Source organism: Microcaecilia unicolor, chromosome 12, assembly GCF_901765095.1.
Source record: "Microcaecilia unicolor chromosome 12, aMicUni1.1, whole genome shotgun sequence".
In the NCBI taxonomy this organism is placed as follows: Eukaryota; Metazoa; Chordata; class Amphibia; order Gymnophiona; family Siphonopidae; genus Microcaecilia; species Microcaecilia unicolor.
In genome coordinates this window covers 74,655,727-74,674,116 of record NC_044042.1, presented here as the reverse complement: position 1 = coordinate 74,674,116, position 18,390 = coordinate 74,655,727, and the positions used below count along the sequence as shown (strand labels likewise).

Below are 18,390 nucleotides of genomic sequence, written 5' to 3'. Positions count from 1 at the left end.
TGCAGCACGATGACACCCCCCCCTCGGCGCATCAACCCCCGACCAGTGCCTACCCTCCTCAGCTCCCTCCGGCTCCAACCAGCTCCCGCACCCTACCTTTAAAGAAATTTCGGAAGCTGTGGAGAGGCGAGGCGCAGCGCCTCGCGCCTGCATGTAAAAGAAGCGTGGATCCTCATCGGGCCTTCCCTCACGCTGTCTGTCCCGCCCTCCGCTGACGCAACTTTCTATTTCCACAAGGGCGGGACAGACAGCGTGAGGGAAGGCCCGATGAGGATCCACGCTTCTTTTACATGCAGGCGCTGCGCCTCGCCTCTCCACGGCTTCCGAAATTTCTTTAAAGGTAGGGTGCAGGAGCTGGTTGGAGGGAGCTGAGGAGGGTAGGCACTGGGTCGTGGGGGGGGGGGGGGTGCAACGGCGAACCACCCCGGGTGGCAGCCCTCCTTGCTCCGCCACTGCCTCTGAAAGCAGAGAGAACCTGTGCACAGGACTTAGCTGCTTTACTTGTCCTCATCTTTCCCTCATTAACCTTTTACGTTTCCTTCATCTGAGCCCTCTAAGGAACATTCCCTTCTTTTTCCAGGAGCTACAGGAGGGTGTTTGAGACGGTGAAGACCATAAACCAGGTATCAAAGGGGAGATCCTGCTGCCCGTCACCGCACACCCTGCCCAATTCCAGACCTTCATCGGAGGTGCCCTCAGCTGTGTCCAGCCGTCCCAGCTCCCCTCATACCGGCTGCCCTGAATCGGAGAGTGCTGGCGGCGAACCCAGGCCAGACAGTGCACAGTGAGTGAGGGAAGAAGTGCTGTGATCAGTGCAGATGGCTGTTATCATTGTCAGATCAGGGAGCAAAAGGGGAGAATGACCTAAAAACATAATATGAGATCAGGAGGTAAAGGGAGCTACAAGTGGCTTTTTTTATAGCCCCCAAATGTTAGCATTTCTTGAAATTCTTAATGCATTTAAATCTGAATGGGCACGAAGAGAGAAACAAATTTCTGACCCATGCAGTCCCTCTCTCGGCCTCCAATTGCTTGCCTTTAAGAATTTTCTAGTCCTCTGTGGATCAGTTATCACATCTGTGGCTCATTAAGAAAGTCCAAAAATGGCAAAACACATCTAGTCTTACAGTGTTAAATGTGCAGTGGTGTAGGAAGGAGGAGGGCGGTGGGGCGGTCCACCCCGGGTGCACGCGCTGGGGGGGGGGGGGGGGTGTCGGCTCGCTGGTTCCCTGCTCTTTCTGCCCCGGAACAGGTTACTTCCTGTTCCGGGGCAGAGAAAGCAGGGAAGCAGCAGAGCCGACGCAGCTCCCAGTGACGTGCATGGGGGGGCGGATCGGCCCTCCTGCCTGCCCTCCGCTGAAAGGTAGGGTGCGTTTCAGGGGGGGGGGGCGCCGTGCCCTGCACCCGGGGGGGGGGGGGGGTGCAGCGGCGACCCGCCCCGGGTGTCAGGCACCCTCGCTACGGCACTGTAAATGTGTCTTGCAGTTCTGAATTCTTGAGCACATCCAGTGTGTGTTTGCATGTGTTGGGGCTGTGTGTGCATTTGTGTGTGTTTGCATGTGTTGAGGCTGTGTGTCGCAGGGGTGTGTGTGTGCATTTGTGTGTGTTTGCATGTGTTGAGGCTGTGTGTCGCAGGGGTGTGTGTGTGCATTTGTGTGTGCTTGCATGTGTTGGGGCATGTGTGTGTTTTTGTGTGTGTTTGCATGTGATGAGGCTGTGTGTTGCAGGGGCGTGTGTGTGCATTTGTGTGTGTTTGCAAGTGTTGGGGCTGTGTGTTGCAGGGGAGTGTATTTGCATTTGTGTGTGTTTGCATGTGTTTAGGTGGGTGTTGTAGGGGCATGTGTGTTGTTTGTGTGTGCTGGGGTAGATGTTGCAGAAGATACAGATAATATGATATATAGAGACAGGGTTCAGATTTAACTGCTCCAGTTAAGAAGGAAAATGTAGATCTGGGAGAGATTTCTTCTGGCCCTTTCACATCGGCCGCCTCTGTTTACATTATGCTGCCCTTGAGTTCTGACATTAAGGCACCTAAGACAGAGTTCTGTGGCCTTTCCTTCTTTCTTTGCAGACCGTACAGTCAGGAGCAGAAACTAGGAATGCCTGGTACCCCCGGCAGTCAGGACCTGGTGGCTGCCCTCCAACAACTCTCTGCCCAGCAAGTTGCCGGCTCTTTGGAGGCAGCAGAGCAGGATCTGAAGCTGAGGAAGGATGTGGACAGCTCCAGTGGTTTCCTGACGCCCAACGAGAGTATCCTGTCCACGGGCACAAACTACTCAGGGAGCTCAGGCCTTACTGGTGGCTCCGGCTTCTCCTGCAGCTCACGCTCCTACCTACCGGATAAACTGCAGATCATCAAACCGCTGGAGGGTGAGTGGCTTTGTCCGTCTCCAGCAGATGTCAGATCCAGGCCTGGGTTTCCAGCTCCTTGTTTGTGCTTTGGTGGAGTACTGGAAAAACAGGACTGGATTCCATTTCCTGTGAAGACCTGGAAAGTTGGCATTTTCAAAGTTGTAAGCCATGCAGTCCGTTTTAACATGTGTACATTAATTGACCTTTCCAAGGCAAATCAAATACATTCATTCCCTTTGAAAGAGTGCATTAAAGCCATCCAGATACTTGTACCTGTCTTTTAGTGTGGGTATCTGGGGGAGGGAGTTATGCAAGTGTGCTCCTTTCTTGCCCCAAAGGATGTCCCTTCTTAACACAGCTGTGAATGACTGGAAATGCAGCTCAGAGTACCTTCGGCAGACTGATTTACTCCAGCTCGGTGCCATTTACCTGTACAAGTGGCTTTGAAATTTGTGATCCCTAACGCCAGTGGGGGTGTGACTAGTATAAAGGCCTAACTCTCTGAAGAGTACGCACTGCCCGAAATTATCTTTCACTCTTATAATTTTAATTCTCACTTCATTTTGTTCTGAGCGGTTTAAAAATAACGATAATTTTGGTAACTTTAGACAGTTGTGCTCTGGCTAACTTTGGGGCCCTTTTAACTAAGCACACACCAAAATGGAGTTACCACCCGACTACCGCGTTGCTCTTGGGGTAATTTCATTTTTTTGCACATGTCCGATACGCGCGTCTGAAAAATATTTTTTTATTTTCAGGAGTGCGTAACTGATGCGTGGCATTTGGCGCGCATAGGTTATTACTGCCCGGTTACCATGTGAGTCTTTACCACTAGGTCAATGGCTGGTAGTAAGGTCTCAGACCCAAAATGGACGTGCGGCAATTTTCATTTTGCCGCATGTCCATTTTTGGCAAAAATGTATAAAAAGGCCTTTTTTTAAAGGTGCGCTAAAAATGTTTATTTATTTATTTATTTGCTGCACTTGTATCCCACATTTTCCCACCCATTTGCAGGCTCAATGTGGCTTACAAAATGTTACAACGACATTCACATTAATAGAATAAGAATTTCAGAATGTAGATGCAGATAAGGTGCATAAGAATATCATAGCAATCATTTTAACGGAATAATAATTTCAGAATTATTACAAATAAAGGTGCATAGGTATATCATGTAGGATTGGAAGTGGATAAAATGGATCGGCGTGCACCCAAAACCCACGCCTACACTACCGTAAGCCATTTTCAGTGCGCCTTTATAAAAGGACCCCTTTGTGTTTTAGAAAGTTTCAGGTTTATTTGATGTACCACAAAATCTAAAAGAAACCTAAGCAGTTTACAAAAAATGGGTGATTAAAATATAAGGAGAAAAATAAAACAGTACAGAACACTCAACAGGCACAAACCCCTTCATTCTTTTCAAAATGTTGCTGCACGACTTACATTCCGCCAGTGTTGCTATGCTCATATTAACCCTCTCCTCAAGTCACTTCATTTTCTCACTATCCATTTCCGCATACAGTTCAAACTACCCTTATTGACTTACAAGTGCATTCACTCTGCAGCTTCTCAGTACTTCTCCACTCTTATCTCTCCCTTTATTCCAGGAACTGCATTGATTAGGTAAATCTCTCTTATCTGTACCTTTCTCCTCCACTGCCAACTACAGACTCCATTCCTTTTATCTTGCTGCAACATATGCCTGGAATAGACTTCCTGAGCCAGTACATCAAGCTCCATCTCTGGCCTGTCTTCAAATCTAGGCTAAAAGCCCACCTTTTTGAGGTTGCTTTTAACTCCTAACTCCTATTCACTTGTTCAGTACCCATATCTGTTTTATCATTCCCACCTTAAGTAATTCTCTTATCCCTTATTTGTCCTGTTTGTCTGTCCTGATTAGATTGTAAGCTCCGTCGAGCAGGGACTGTCTCTTACATGTTCAGTGTACAGCACTGCATACATCTAGTATCGCTATAGAAATGATTAATAGTAGTAGTATCGTTTATCGTTTATTCATTTACTAGACAGTCACTTGTTACAGAAGTAAATCAGAACAGTTTACAATATAATATAACATTAAATAAATATAACATTAAAAAACAGTAGTACAAAAGGGGAGATTATAACATTCCTAGAGGTTGATATTCAGCCGGCGGCACTCAGTGTTATGCTCGGAAGTTCAGTACCAGGCCACGTCCAGGCCTCGGCACGGAATATCCAGGTTTGTGGAGCCAGCTAAAGCATAGCTGATTAAGGGGCCCTTTTACTAAGCCGTGGTAAAAAGTGGCCTGCGGTAGTATGAGCACATCTTTTGGGTGTTCTCTGGGCCATCTTTTAACACGTCTAGGAAAAAGGGCCTTTTTTTTAAGAGGCCGGAAAATGGACGTGCGCTAAAAATCGGCCTGAGACCTTACCGCCACCCATTGACCTAGCGGTAAGGTCTCACGCACTACCCGTGTGGTAAGCATGCAGCACGTACCAACTGCTGTTTACCACCAGGTAATTTATTTATTTGTTACATTTGTATCCCACATTTTCCCACCTATTTGTGGCTCAATGTGGCTTACATAGTACACGAGAGGCGTTCGCCGACTCCGGTATGAACAAATGCAAAGTGATGTTGTGGTAGAATAAGGTTCATGTGGAACGGACACATTAGGGAATCGTAGAGTGGAAGAGTTGTGTTATGTCCATTACGTACTTTGGTTTGGTTGTGTTGCAAAGTTCAGGCATTTAAGTTGGATCAGTAGGGTATGCCTTTTTAAACAGCTTGGTTTTTAGTAATTTCCAGAAGTTTAGGTAGTCATACGTTGTTTTCACAGCTTTTGGTAGTGTGTTCCACATCTGTGTGCTTATGTAGGAAAAACTGGATGCCTACGTTGATTTATATTTAAGTCCTTTGCAGCTTGGGTAGTGGAGATTTAGATAGGTTCGTGTTGATCCGGATGTGTTTCTGGTTGGTAGGTCTATGAGGTCTGTCATATATCCCCGGGCTTCGCTGAAGATGATTTTAGGAACCAGGGTTCAGATTGTGAAAGCAATGCGTTTTCTACCGCGGGATTCAGCGCTCACCAAATTCGGAATTGCCACCCGGCTCACACACTAGCCAGGCGGTAGTGCCGGTTTGACGTGCGTTGTGCGTGTGTAGGCCTTTACGCAACTTAGGAAAAGGGCCCGTAAGTACGATATTCAGGTCCTATTTATGCGGTTGCCTTGGTCGGTTAAGTGCTGAATGTCGGCACTTAACCAGCCAAGTGCTGCCTCCTCCCCCAGAACGCACCCAAAATAGCCAGTTTTGAGTTTGGTGCTAACCGGTTATTTCCAGCGGCACCAACTGATTAGGTGCCACTGAAAATTAGTGGTTATCCCTAAACAAGCAATTTAACCAGCCAGGAGACGTTTCTGGCCGGTTAAATCGCTTTGAATATCGACCCGATAGTATGTAAATTAAAATATAGTATAAATTTAAAACACTTAATCTTAAAATACAAACTCAAGGTTAGAGAATGCAAAACAATGCGTCTGTGTTTGACACTTGTCCACAATGCAAAGAGCAAAGTACATTCTGCACATTTCAAAGTAGCAGAACTCCAGCCCCCTTTTGGGCAAGAAAGTGATGGGTGTCCAGAAACAATGAGGATTGCCAGGGAACTGTTGTTCCCCCCCCCCCCCCCCCCCCCACACACACACACACACACACACACTCCTTCCTGTTTCTAGGGCCTCTTGTTCTGCTTTTCTATCAGGTTAAGACTTTTGGGTAACTGATGCTGAACTGGGAGCATCTTGGGTCCACTGCAGCCACCCTGAGTGCTATGGGTAGTTTTTAACTTTGTTCAGTGCGCCCTCTGGTGGATATTCAGCCACACAGCGATGACCTTGCCATGATTTCCTTATTTGTTTTGTGCCATCCAGAGTACACACTGCCCATAATTTTTTTTTTTTGTTACATTTGTACCCCGCGCTTTCCCACTCATGGCAGGCTCAATGCGGCTTACATGGGGCAATGGAGGGTTAAGTGACTTGCCCAGAGTCACAAGGAGCTGCCTGTGCCTGAAGTGGGAGTTGAACTCAGATTATCTTTCACTCTTATAATTTTAATGCTCATTTCATTTTGTTCTGGGCTATTTAAAAATAGCAATAATTTGGTAACTTTAGACAATTGTTCTCTGACCAGTAAGGAACCCTGTTGATCCTATGCCTTGCTTAGGCTGAGGCTGTGGTCTTGTCCTGCAGTGCATTCTGGCTCTTTCAGTCCTAGTTTCAAATCCATGCATGTATTGAGGTAGTAGTTAGTGAGCTTGGGACTACGGTTGTAATGGATGATACCAGCTATATGTGGTGTTCTAAAGCAGATTCTTTGCCATGGATTCCTTGCAGGCTCAGTGACCCTCCATCACTGGCAGCAGCTGGCCAAACCCAACCTGGGTGGCATCCTGGATTTCCGGCCCGGCGTCCTTACCAAAGACTTCCGGCAGCTGGATGTGGACAACAGCAAGGTCTACAACCTGAACGATCTGGAGGAAGATGATGTGGACATAAGCTTCTTCCAGGCTGGGGCCACCTCTATCGCTGGGAAAGCCATGGAGAACACCAATGGTGAGTTGGCAGGAGGGAGTAGGAGGAAAGACGACCCAAGGTAGATCCAGTCCAAGAAATGGGCTCCTCCCAGTTTCATTTTATCCTTTGCTGACAATCTCCTAAGATGGTGTTGCTCATCTAGGTCAGAAATATATGGGTCAGTCGTACTGACAGGACTTCCACTGACTGGTAGTTTTTTTTTTTTCTTGAATCTTCTTTCTGCTCTGAGTTACGCCCTTCTGTGCCTGCCTTACCACTTAGGGTGCCAACACAAGAGGGGCTCTGATAAGCACAAAAGGACCCCTTGGCACAAGCATACAGTTGAATCTCACACCAGGGAGATATGTGGGGCAGAATCACAGGGTGGAAAGCTCTGGAAGCTTCCCTCCAGACTATGCTGTGGCAATAATGTTTTTTTCTAAGTGGAGGCTGGGTGAGGGGGCTGTTTACTGAAGACGGTTATTTTAATTTTTTAATATAGGCTGCTCCATGTTCACTGTCTATCTGCCCCTTCCCTACCTGGCTTATCCGTGTTTTGCTGCAGCTAACCCATACCCCCCCTTGTATGTTTAACCTTTCTCTTTCCTGTCCCTTTCAGTGTCTTGCTCCATTAACAATCTCCCCCAGACTCCGTCTACGTACACCATCACTACCTGTCACATCCTGCACTCGGCCAATGAAATCACCAAGGTTACACCCAGGTAAGACCCAACCCTAGCCATGCCAACTCCCAAGGGGCCGCTGAAGCCTGGCCTCCTTCCTTTCACCCAATCCTGCTTTTAATGCTTTTACTATGTCTCTTGGTGTATTTTTACCTCCTCCACTTGCTTCTTGACTGTAGGCAGCGATCACTCGGGAAGAGGTGCCAGCTGCGGCCTGTGAGACTGTGAAATGGGTCTGGTGCCAGTGTAAGAGTCCCTGTTTGTTCCTGCTGGTTCAGGCTGCAGTAACCTCACATACGCTGCCCGCGCTGCTCAGCTGAGTTCCCAAGGATCCTAGGTCCTGATTTATCCAGGGATGAAAAGAGCAAACCCCTGGTTACCCAAAGTCAGCTCTATCTGAATTCCTCTCCTCCTGGTGCTCTGAGCCTAGGTTTCACTTTGCACTCCAGCTATGCCTGTGAGCCATGTAGGCTCATGGTAAAAGCTGGACTGGAGCTGTGAAACATTCTCTGCATTTAGTATCAGCAGCCCCTTTCTCCAAGTATGACAGCGATAAGTTTGTTCTGCTTAAACAGCCAGGGTTAGAATCACAAGCAAATGACTGCAACATTCTAAAAATAATGTATTTTTCTGAACCCAAATGACAGATAATTACGGAGGATCAATTTTGGAGGAAGAGATACCATGCTCCCCCATTCCTTCTTCCTCTTCCTGCTCTGATTGTTTAATTTTCAGGTATCCGGTGCTTTGGAGTGGAGTGAAGGGGTTTCCATATATGTTTTTGCCACCTGCCCCTCACTCTCTTCTCTTTTCCTCAGCACTGTGCAGTTTTTATTTTTAAATCTCTGTTGCCCTAGCCCCCTTACCACCCCCCCCCCCCCCCCCCCCGTGACTCAGACTATCATCTTAGTTGACTGTATAGGGGGTTACTGCAGCAGTCTAATACAGAGGGGCGTGGCTGTGCCTGTGGCTAGCATGCGGCCTGGATTAGGAACAGTTGGACCAGTGATGGGCCGGGTTGGGGAGAGGGAAGGACAAGCCTTTGGCTTCCCGTTAGGGTCTGGGGACATTCCAGGCTGTTCTGTAGCAATACTCCCACAGCCTTGCCCCACCAGCTGTGCATTGTAGCATAGAGAGACTGAAGATTTACCAATTACTAACCTGGTCACTTCACCTCCTTTATCATCCTAATCTGCTCCATTTGCCTGCAAATAATGTCTCACTCCCGTACCACTAAGTCTAACCATTCTGGCATGACACTGACTCCCGTTTGGTCACTGCCTGTAGTTTTGGGGCTGATACTGAAGCGAGCAGAGAATTTTATAACGAAATGTTTTTGAGTCATCATCATGTATAAGAAATGAAGCTCAGGTAATAGAAACAATGATGGAAAGGAATATGACCAATAGCATAACAAAGCAACTGGTGATAACAATTTTTCTCCGAGGACAAGCAGGCTGCTTGTTCTCACTGATGGGTGACGTCCTCGGCAGCCCCTCCAATCGGAATCTTCCTAGCAAAGTCCTTTGCTAGCTCTCGCGCGCACCGCGCATGCGCGGCCGTCTTCCCGCCCGAAACCGGCTCGAGCCGGCCAGTCTTCTTTCGTCCGCACTCGGTACGGCTGTGTTTTTTGCCGTGTTGAGCCCCGGAGAGTCGACCTCGCGCGTCCGTTATCTAATCGACGTGTTTTTTCTTCGGAAAAGTTTCTTTTCGTTCGGAAAGTGCTCCGGAAACCCCCTTGGGTTTCGTTTGCCCCTTCCCGTATTTCCAGTGTTTGCCCCGGTAAGTTTTCTTTCGTTGTCGGGGTAGGCCTCTTTTCGGCCTCGGTCGAGATTTTTCTCCTTTAAAGTTTTGGTGCTCCAAATTCGTCATTTCGGATTTTGACTTCGCCGGCGTGATTTTTCCGCCCATGACATCGAAGCCTTCCAGCGGCTTCAAGAAGTGCACCCAGTGCGCCCGGGTAATCTCGCTCACTGATAGGCACTCTTCGTGTCTTCAGTGTCTGGGGGCCGAGCACCGTCCCCAGAACTGTAGTCTGTGTTCCCTCTTACAAAGGCGGACTCAAGTAGCGAGATTGGCCCAGTGGAACGTTTTGTTCTCGGGCTCTTCGTCGGCATCGGCACCGGGGTCATCGTGTGCATCGACGTCATCAGCGTCCAGACCTTCTTCCTTGGCTGCCAGTGCATCGAGTGCATCGAGGCATCGGCCCTCTGCATCGGCGCCGACACATCGGATAGCTGCATCGACGTCGGTGGTACCGGGACCTCGTCTCCTGATGTCGTCGGACGGTGGTGCATCGAGTGGAGTGCAGGTGAGGGCTGTCCATTCCCCTGCTGGTGGCGGTGAGCCCTCGGGTGGGTCTCCTCCTACCCTGAGAGCTCCTGCGGTACAGCCCCCCCGAGACCGACCTCCTTCGGCCTCGGCCCCGAGGAAGCGACGGCTGGATTCTACGTCCTCCTCGTCGGTGCCGGGGAGCTCCGGTGACATGCTTCGGAAGAAGTCGAAGAAGCATCGACACCGGTCCCCTCCCCGCGTCGGCACCGAGAGCTCTGGGTCGCCGAGGGAGTCGGCACCCAGCAGGCATCGGCACCGAGAGGACCGCTCACCCTCTGTTCAGGAGGTGTCGATGCGCTCCACTCTGGACAGCCCGGAACAGCCTCCACGCCCGGAACAGGTTCTGACGTCGACGCCTGCATCGACCTCCATGCCTTTCTCTGCAGCCGCTCTGAACGAGAGCCTCCGGGCCGTTCTCCCAGAGATTCTGGGAGAGCTGTTGCGCCCTACCCCTCCGGTACCGGCGGTGCTTGCGCCTCCGGTACCGTCGAGCGTGGCGCCGGCTGGCCCATCGCCCGGGGTGAGGTCCCCGACGTCGGTACCCGCGTGCGGTGCCGACTGCGGCCACCTCCCAGGAGGGCTCCCCGACTACGTCGGCGGAGGGAGCTTCGCCGATGCGGGCGAGGGAGTCTACCTCTCGACGCCCCCATCGTGGACGTGGCTCCACGGAGTCGAGCCGGGCACGGTTGCAGACGCAGGTCCGTGAACTTGTGTCTGACACCGAGGGTGAGGCCTCGTGGGAGGAAGAAGAAGACCCCAGATATTTCTCTGACGAGGAGTCTGAGGGTCTACCTTCTGATCCCACTCCCTCTCCTGAAAGACAGCTTTCTCCTCCCGAGAGTCTGTCTTTTGCTTCCTTTGTCCGGGAGATGTCTACGGCCATCCCCTTCCCGGTGGTTGTGGAGGACGAGCCCAGGGCTGAAATGTTTGAGCTCCTGGACTATCCTTCTCCACCTAAGGAAGCGTCCACTGTTCCCCTGCACCATGTCCTCAAAAAGACATTGCTGGCGAACTGGACCAAGCCTTTAACTAATCCCCACATCCCCAAGAAGATCGAGTCCCAGTACCGGATCCATGGGGACCCAGAGCTGATGCGCACTCAGTTGCCTCATGACTCTGGAGTTGTGGATCTGGCCCTAAAGAAGGCTAAGAGTTCTAGGGAGCATGCTTCGGCGCCCCCGGGCAAAGACTCTAGAACCTTAGACTCCTTTGGGAGGAAGGCCTACCATTCCTCTATGCTCGTGGCCAAAATTCAGTCTTACCAGCTCTACACGAGCATACACATGCGGAACAATGTGCGGCAGTTGGCGGGCTTGGTTGATGCTCTTCCCCCTGAGCAAGCCAAGCCTTTTCAGGAGGTGGTCAGGCAGCTGAAGGCGTGCAGAAAATTCCTGGCCAGAGGAGTTTATGACACTTTTGATGTTGCGTCCAGGGCCGCTGCTCAAGGTGTGGTGATGCGCAGGCTCTCATGGCTGCGTGCCGCCGACCTGGAGAATAGAATCCAGCAGCGGATTGCGGACTCGCCTTGCCGTGCGGACAATATTTTTGGAGAAAAAGTCGAGCAGGTGGTAGAGTCTCTCCACCAGCGGGACACCGCATTCGACAAGTTCTCCCGCCGGCAGCCTTCAGCTTCTACCTCTACAGGTAGACGATTTTTCGGGGGAAGGAAGACTGTTCCCTATACTTCTGGTAAGCGTAGGTACAATCCTCCTTCCCGACAGCCTGCGGCCCAGGCTAAGTCCCAGCGCGCTCGCTCTCGTCAGCAGCGTGCGCCTCAGCAAGGCCCCGCGGCTCCCCAGCAAAAGCAAGGGGCGAGCTTTTGACTGGCTCCAGCAGAGCATAGCCGACATCCAAGTGTCAGTGTCGGGCGACCTGCCAGTCGGAGGGAGGTTGAAAGCTTTTCACCAAAGGTGGCCTCTCATAACCTCCGATCAGTGGGTTCTGCAAATAGTCCGGCAAGGATACACCCTCAATTTGGCCTTCAAACCTCCAAATTGTCCACCGGGAGCTCAGTCTTACAGCTTCCAGCACAAGCAGGTACTTGCAGAGGAACTCTCCGCCCTTCTCAGCGCCAATGCGGTCGAGCCCGTGCCATCCGGGCAAGAAGGGCTGGGATTCTATTCCAGGTACTTCCTTGTGGAAAAGAAAACAGGGGGGATGCGTCCCATCCTAGACCTAAGGGCCCTGAACAAATATCTCGTAAAAGAAAAGTTCAGGATGCTTTCCCTGGGCACCCTTCTCCCCATGATTCAGCAAAACGATTGGCTATGCTCTCTGGACTTGAAGGATGCCTACACACACATCCCGATACTGCCAGCTCACAGGCAGTATCTGCGATTTCAGTTGGGCACACGCCACTTCCAGTACTGTGTGCTACCCTTTGGGCTCGCCTCTGCGCCCAGGGTGTTCACAAAGTGCCTAGCTGTGGTAGCAGCGGCACTTCGCAGGCTGGGGGTGCATGTGTTCCCATATCTCGACGATTGGCTGGTGAAGAACACATCCGAGGCAGGAGCCCTGCAGTCCATGCAGATGACTATTCGCCTCCTGGAGCTACTGGGGTTTGTGATAAATTATCCAAAGTCCCATCTTCTCCCAGTGCAGAAGCTCGAATTCATAGGAGCTCTGCTGGATTCTCGGACGGCTCGCGCCTATCTCCCAGAGGCGAGGGCCAACAACTTGTTGTCCCTCGTCTCGCGGGTGCGAGCGTCCCAGCAGATCACAGCTCGGCAGATGTTGCGATTGCTGGGCCACATGGCCTCCACAGTCCATGTGACTCCCATGGCCCGTCTTCACATGAGATCTGCTCAATGGACCCTAGCCTCCCAGTGGTTTCAGGCTGCTGGGGGTCTAGAAGACGTGATCCACCTGTCCACGAGTTTTCTCGAATCCCTGTATTGGTGGACAATCTGGTCCAATTTGACTCTGGGACGTCCTTTCCAAATTCCTCAGCCACAAAAAGTGCTGACAACGGATGCGTCTCTCCTGGGGTGGGGAGCTCATGTCGATGGGCTTCACACCCAAGGAAGCTGGTCCCTCCAGGAACGCGGTCTACAGATCAATCTCCTGGAGTTGCGAGCGATCTGGAACGCTCTGAAGGCTTTCAGAGATCGGCTGTCCCACCAAATTATCCAAATTCAGACAGACAACCAGGTTGCCATGTACTATGTCAACAAGCAGGGGGGCGCCGGATCTCGCCCCCTGTGTCAGGAAGCCGTCAGCATGTGGCTCTGGGCTCGCCGTCAAGGCATGGTGCTCCAAGCCACATATCTGGCAGGCGTAAACAACAGTCTGGCCGACAGGTTGAGCAGGATTATGCAACCTCACGAGTGGTCGCTCAACTCCCGAGTAGTGCGCCAGATCTTCCAAGCGTGGGGCACCCCCTTGGTGGATCTCTTCGCATCTCGAGTGAACCACAAAGTCCCTCAGTTCTGTTCCAGGCTTCAGGCCAACGGCAGACTGGCATCGGATGCCTTCCTCCTGGATTGGGGGGAAGGCCTGTTGTATGCTTATCCTCCCATTCCTCTGGTGGGGAAGACTTTGTTGAAACTCAAACAAGACCGAGGCACCATGATTCTGATTGCTCCTTTTTGGCCGCGTCAGATCTGGTTCCCTCTTCTTCTGGAGTTATCCTCCGAAGAACCGTGGAGATTGGAGTATTTTCCGACCCTCATCACGCAGAACGAAGGGGCTCTTCCATATCATCAAGCTGATCAATCCATAGACTGGTGGGTTGTGTCCATCTACCAGCAGGTGGAGATAGAGAGCAAACTTTTGCCTCCCTATATGTGGTCATGTGCTGCCGGAAACTCCTCAGTATGTTCTCTATCTCAGCAGGTGGTGGTCACACACAGCAGCAGCTCTGGCTAGGCCTCCAAGCCTAATCCTTAGGTTTTGTTGAGGCCTGGGGTTGAGGGCTCTTTTGAGCAAGTGCAAACCTGGTGGTGCCAGGTCCCTCCTTTTCTCCCCCCTCCCGCTGGCTCCGTTTAAAAAAAAAAAAAAAAAAAAATATATTTTTAAACGTCTTTAAAGGCGTTTAATTCGACGTTTCTTTAAACGTTCATTGCAGCTACTCACTGGGACACCAGTTCGTTACAGCTCGGAGCGGCAAGCAGGTAATTTACCTTTTTATAGCGGGCAGGGGGTTCCCCGATTCTTCTCCTCGTGGCAATGGCGTCGGAGGGCGAGGGCGCAAAGGGTCGCTCCCCGGATCGCTGGAGCGCTTCTAGAGGGGATGCGGGGGTTTTACAACCGGATTCGCCCTTGATGGGTGATAGTTTAGTGACCGATGAATGTCCCGGTCGTTCCTCCGGCGTGGCGGTTTTTTCCCGCCATAAACGCCCATCCCCCGCTCCTCGCCTCCGCCATCTTGGCTGGCCACGCGGCTCGGACGGCTTCTTCGGGGCCGCCCTTGAGGTTGGAGACATTAATGCCATGAACGCCCTTAATTTGGGCGACGGCACAAAAGCGGCTAAAGTTAAGCGCCGTTCTTCCCGCGCAGCTCCTTCACGGAGTTTCGCGCCGGACGCCATTTTGGATGCGCAGCATGTCTCTCCCCCGCTATTGCGAGCGCCGGTTGAGAGTGCGTCTAGGGCTGTTGCCCAGGCTGCGGAAGTGCACAGTCTGGGGGGTTTCTCCCCCGAGTTTGTTTTGCTGCTGCATCAGGCTTTCCTCATGCAAAACGCTGCCCCTGCTCCCTCTTCTGATAAAGAGGTTGAGGTTCCCAGAGGTAAACGCCCTCGGGTTGATTTCCAGGCCTTGGAGGACTTTTGTCTCCTCCGATGTAGATGAGGGCAGCGTGTCTGAGGTCTCCCAACGATCCTTTGCGGATTCCTTGGAGGAGATAGATCCCCGCTCGGATGGAGCGGATGACCCCTCTGCAGCGCGGCTTTTTAGCCCAGAGGATTTGCCCAACCTGTTGTTACAGGCCATGGACACTTTGAAGATTTCCTCTCCGGAGGACGTCTCTCCCTCAGCCCCTGTTGGCTCTGCCATTATGCTGGGGACGAAGCGCCCGCCTAGAACCTTCCACGTGCATGATGCCATGCACACCTTAATTGCGGCTCAATGGGATGTCCCGGAAACGAGCCTTAAAGTGGCTAGGGCTATGTCCCGCCTCTATCCTTTGGCTGTGAGTGAACGTGAGGCCTATCTGTGGCCTACCGTGGATTCTTTAATCACTGCGGTGACTAAGAAAACGGCGTTGCCGGTGGAAGGTGGCACGGCCCTAAAGGACGCCCAAGACAGAAGATTGGGGGCGGCCTTAAGGTCGTCCTTGGAGGCAGCTGCTTTAAGTTTGCAGGCCTCAGTTTGCGGCTCCTATGTGGCCAGGGCGTGCCGGACTATGGTGCAGCGGGCTTCCCCCTCGGATCATTCCTTGAGGGCTGATTGGCCGGCCCTGGAATCGGGCTTAGCCTATTTGGCAGACTTGCTGTATGATGTCTGGAGAGCCTCAGCTAAAGGCATGGCTCAGACAGTCTCTGCGCGGCGGTGGCTTTGGCTGAAACATTGGTCTGCTGACCACGCCTCTAAATCCCGCCTGGCTAGATTGCCTTTTAAAGGCAAGCTGCTCTTTGGGGTCGAGCTGGACAAAATCGTGACCGATCTCGGCACGTCTAAGGGCAAGAAATTACCAGAGGTCAGGGCTCGGGTTAGTACTCGTCCCGATACCTCCATACCGCCCGGGCAAGTCGGGTTCCTCTGCCCCCTCTTCCTTCAAGAGGAATTTCTCCCCCAAGCAGCATTCCTTTCGCAGAGACCGCCGTCCCGGAGGTGCTCCCTCCGGTCCTCCCCCAGGGTCTCGTACCCAATGACGGGGCCTTGGTCCACGCCCCAGTGCAGATTGGAGGACGGCTGTCCTCGTTTCTGGGCGAGTGGACCACTATAACTTCAGACGCGTGGGTGCTGGAAGTCATCAGAGACGGCTACAAGCTAGAGTTCTGCCAACCCTTAAGAGACGGGTTTGTACTCTCTCCCTGCAAGTCTCCGGTCAAGCTGTGGTAGTGCAGCAGACCTTGGACAACCTGATCCGCCTGGGTGCGGTCGTTCCGGTGCCAAAAAATCAGATTGGCAAGGGACGTTACTCCATTTCCTTTGTGGTTCCAAAGAAAGGAGGTTCTGTCCGGCCTATCCTCGACCTCAAAGGGGTCAATCGGGCCTGGAAAGTGAGGCACTTTTGCATGGAGACTCTCCGCTCTGTTATAGCGGCAGTGAAGGCAGGAGAGTTCTTGGCTTCCTTGGACATCAAGGAAGCGTACCTGCATATTCCCATCTGGCCTCCTCTCCAACGCTTTCTGCGTTTTACAGTCCTGAGACGACACTTCCAGTTCAGAGCCCTCCCTTTCGGGTTGGCTACTGCTCCGCGGACCTTTTCCAAAGTAATGGGGGTCATAGCGGCCTTCCTGCTAAAGGAAGGAGTACAAGTCCATCCTTATCTGGACGACTGGTTGATCCGAGCCCCCTCTTATGCAGAGTGCGGCAAAGCTATGGACCGGGTAGTTGCTCTTTTGAGCTCCCTGGGATGGATCATCAACTGGAAGAAGAGCCAGCTGCGCCCGACTCAGTCCCTGGTGTATCTGGGAGTTCGATTCGACACCCAAGTGGGCAGAGTGTTCCTGCCAGACAATCGGATTGTCAAGCTTCAGGCTCAGGTGGACTAGTTCCTAGTAGCCTCTCCTATTCGGGCTTGGGACTACGTGCAGCTGTTGGGCTCTATGACGGCCACGATGGAAGTAGTGCCCTGGGCCAGGGCTCATATGAGACCACTACAGCTATCTCTGCTGCTGCGCTGGACTCCGATGTCGGAGGATTATGCTGTGCGCCTTCCCGTGGACCCAGCAGTGCGCAAGGCGCTGAGCTGGTGGACGCAGACAGACAAGTTGTCTGCAGGATTGCCTCTGGTGACCCCGGAGTGGATTGTCGTCACGACAGACGCCTCTTTGATGGGCTGGGGAGCCCACTGCTTGGGAAGGACAGCGCAGGGGCTCTAGTCTCCTGCAGAGGCAAGTGGTCTATCAACCTCCTGGAACTCAGAGCCATTCGGTTGGTGTTATTGGAGTTCATCCCGGTACTGGTGTTGAAGCCTGTACGGGTCCTGTCGGACAATGCCATGGCTGTGGCCTATATCAACCGCCAGGGAGGTACCAGAGCGCCCCTCTAGCCAAGGAGGCTATGAGTCTTTGCCAGTGGGCGGAAGCGAACCTGGAGCAGCTTTCAGCGGCCCACATTGCCGGAGTCATGAATGTCAAGGCGGACTTTCTCAGTCGCCATACCTTGGAGCCCGGAGAGTGGCAACTATCTGCTCAGGCGTTCTTGGACATCACGAAGCGCTGGGGCCAGCCGAGCCTAGATCTGATGGCGTCATCGGCCAATGGCCAAGTGCCGTGCTTTTTCAGCAGAGGATGGGACCCTCGATCCCTGGGAGTAGATGCTCTTCTCCAACAGTGGCCGACACAAGAGCTCCTCTATGTGTTCCCGCCCTGGCCCATGTTGGGCAGGGTGCTAGACCGGGTGGCAAAGCATCCCGGCAGGGTAATCCTGGTGGGTCCGGATTGGCCCAGACGTCCCTGGTATGCGGACTTGTTCAGGCTGTCAGTCGACGATCCTCTGCGGCTGTCAGTGGAGCAGGGCCTGTTACATCAGGGTCCCGTGGTGATGGAGGATCCCTCTCCCTTTGGTCTTACGGCCTGGCTATTGAGCGGCAGCGTCTGAGGAAGAAGGGCTTCTCAGACAAGGTCATCGCCACTATGCTGAGAGCGAGGAAGCGCTCTACTTCTACTGCTTACGCCAGGGTTTGGCGTATCTTTGCAGCATGGTGTGAAGCAGGCTCACTTTCTCCCTTCACTGCTCCAATTTCTTCAGTGTTGGCGTTCCTGCAAGAAGGTCTGGAGAAAGGCCTGTCGCTCAGTTCCCTTAAAGTCCAGGTAGCGGCTCTGGCTTGCTTCAGGGGCCGCCTGAAGGGTGCTTCCCTGGCTTCGCAGCCAGATGTGGTGCGCTTTCTCAAGGGAGTTAATCACCTGCGCCCTCCTCTGCACTCAGTGGTGCCTGCGTGGAATCTCAACCTGGTGCTAAGAGCATTGCAGAAGCCGCCTTTGGAACCCTTGTCGAGGGCATCTCTGAAAGACCTGACATTGAAAGCAGTCTTTTTGGTGGCTATCACTTCAGACAGAAGAGTTTCCGAGCTCCAGGCGCTCTCATGTCGAGAGCCTTTTCTGCAGTTCACTGAGGCAGGAGTGACTATTCGCACAGTGCCTTCCTTCCTGCCCAAGATTGGTTCTCGCTTCCATGTGAATCAGCAGCTCTGTCTCCCTTCCTTTCGTAGGGAGGACTACCCAGAGGAGTACTCCGCTCTTGAATATCTGGATGTGAGACGAGTCATCATCAGATTCTTGGAAGTGACCAATGATTTCCGGAAATCGGATCATCTGTTTGTCCTGTTTGCAGGTCCTCGTAAGGGTCTGCAGGC

At 52.3% G+C, this 18,390-nt stretch overlaps 1 protein-coding gene across 1 annotated transcript in view; it reads left to right on the top strand.

Annotated features, from left to right (window-relative positions):
* Positions 1–18,390, top strand: part of LOC115481393 (trafficking kinesin-binding protein 1-like) — a 159,084-nt gene that overhangs the window by 128,904 nt on the left and 11,790 nt on the right. Inside the window, exons 15-18 of the mRNA XM_030220480.1 lie at positions 581–784; positions 2,072–2,370; positions 6,733–6,951; positions 7,532–7,634. Of these exons, the coding sequence (XP_030076340.1) occupies positions 581–784; positions 2,072–2,370; positions 6,733–6,951; positions 7,532–7,634 (825 nt within the window). The remainder of the gene's footprint in view (positions 1–580; positions 785–2,071; positions 2,371–6,732; positions 6,952–7,531; positions 7,635–18,390) is intronic.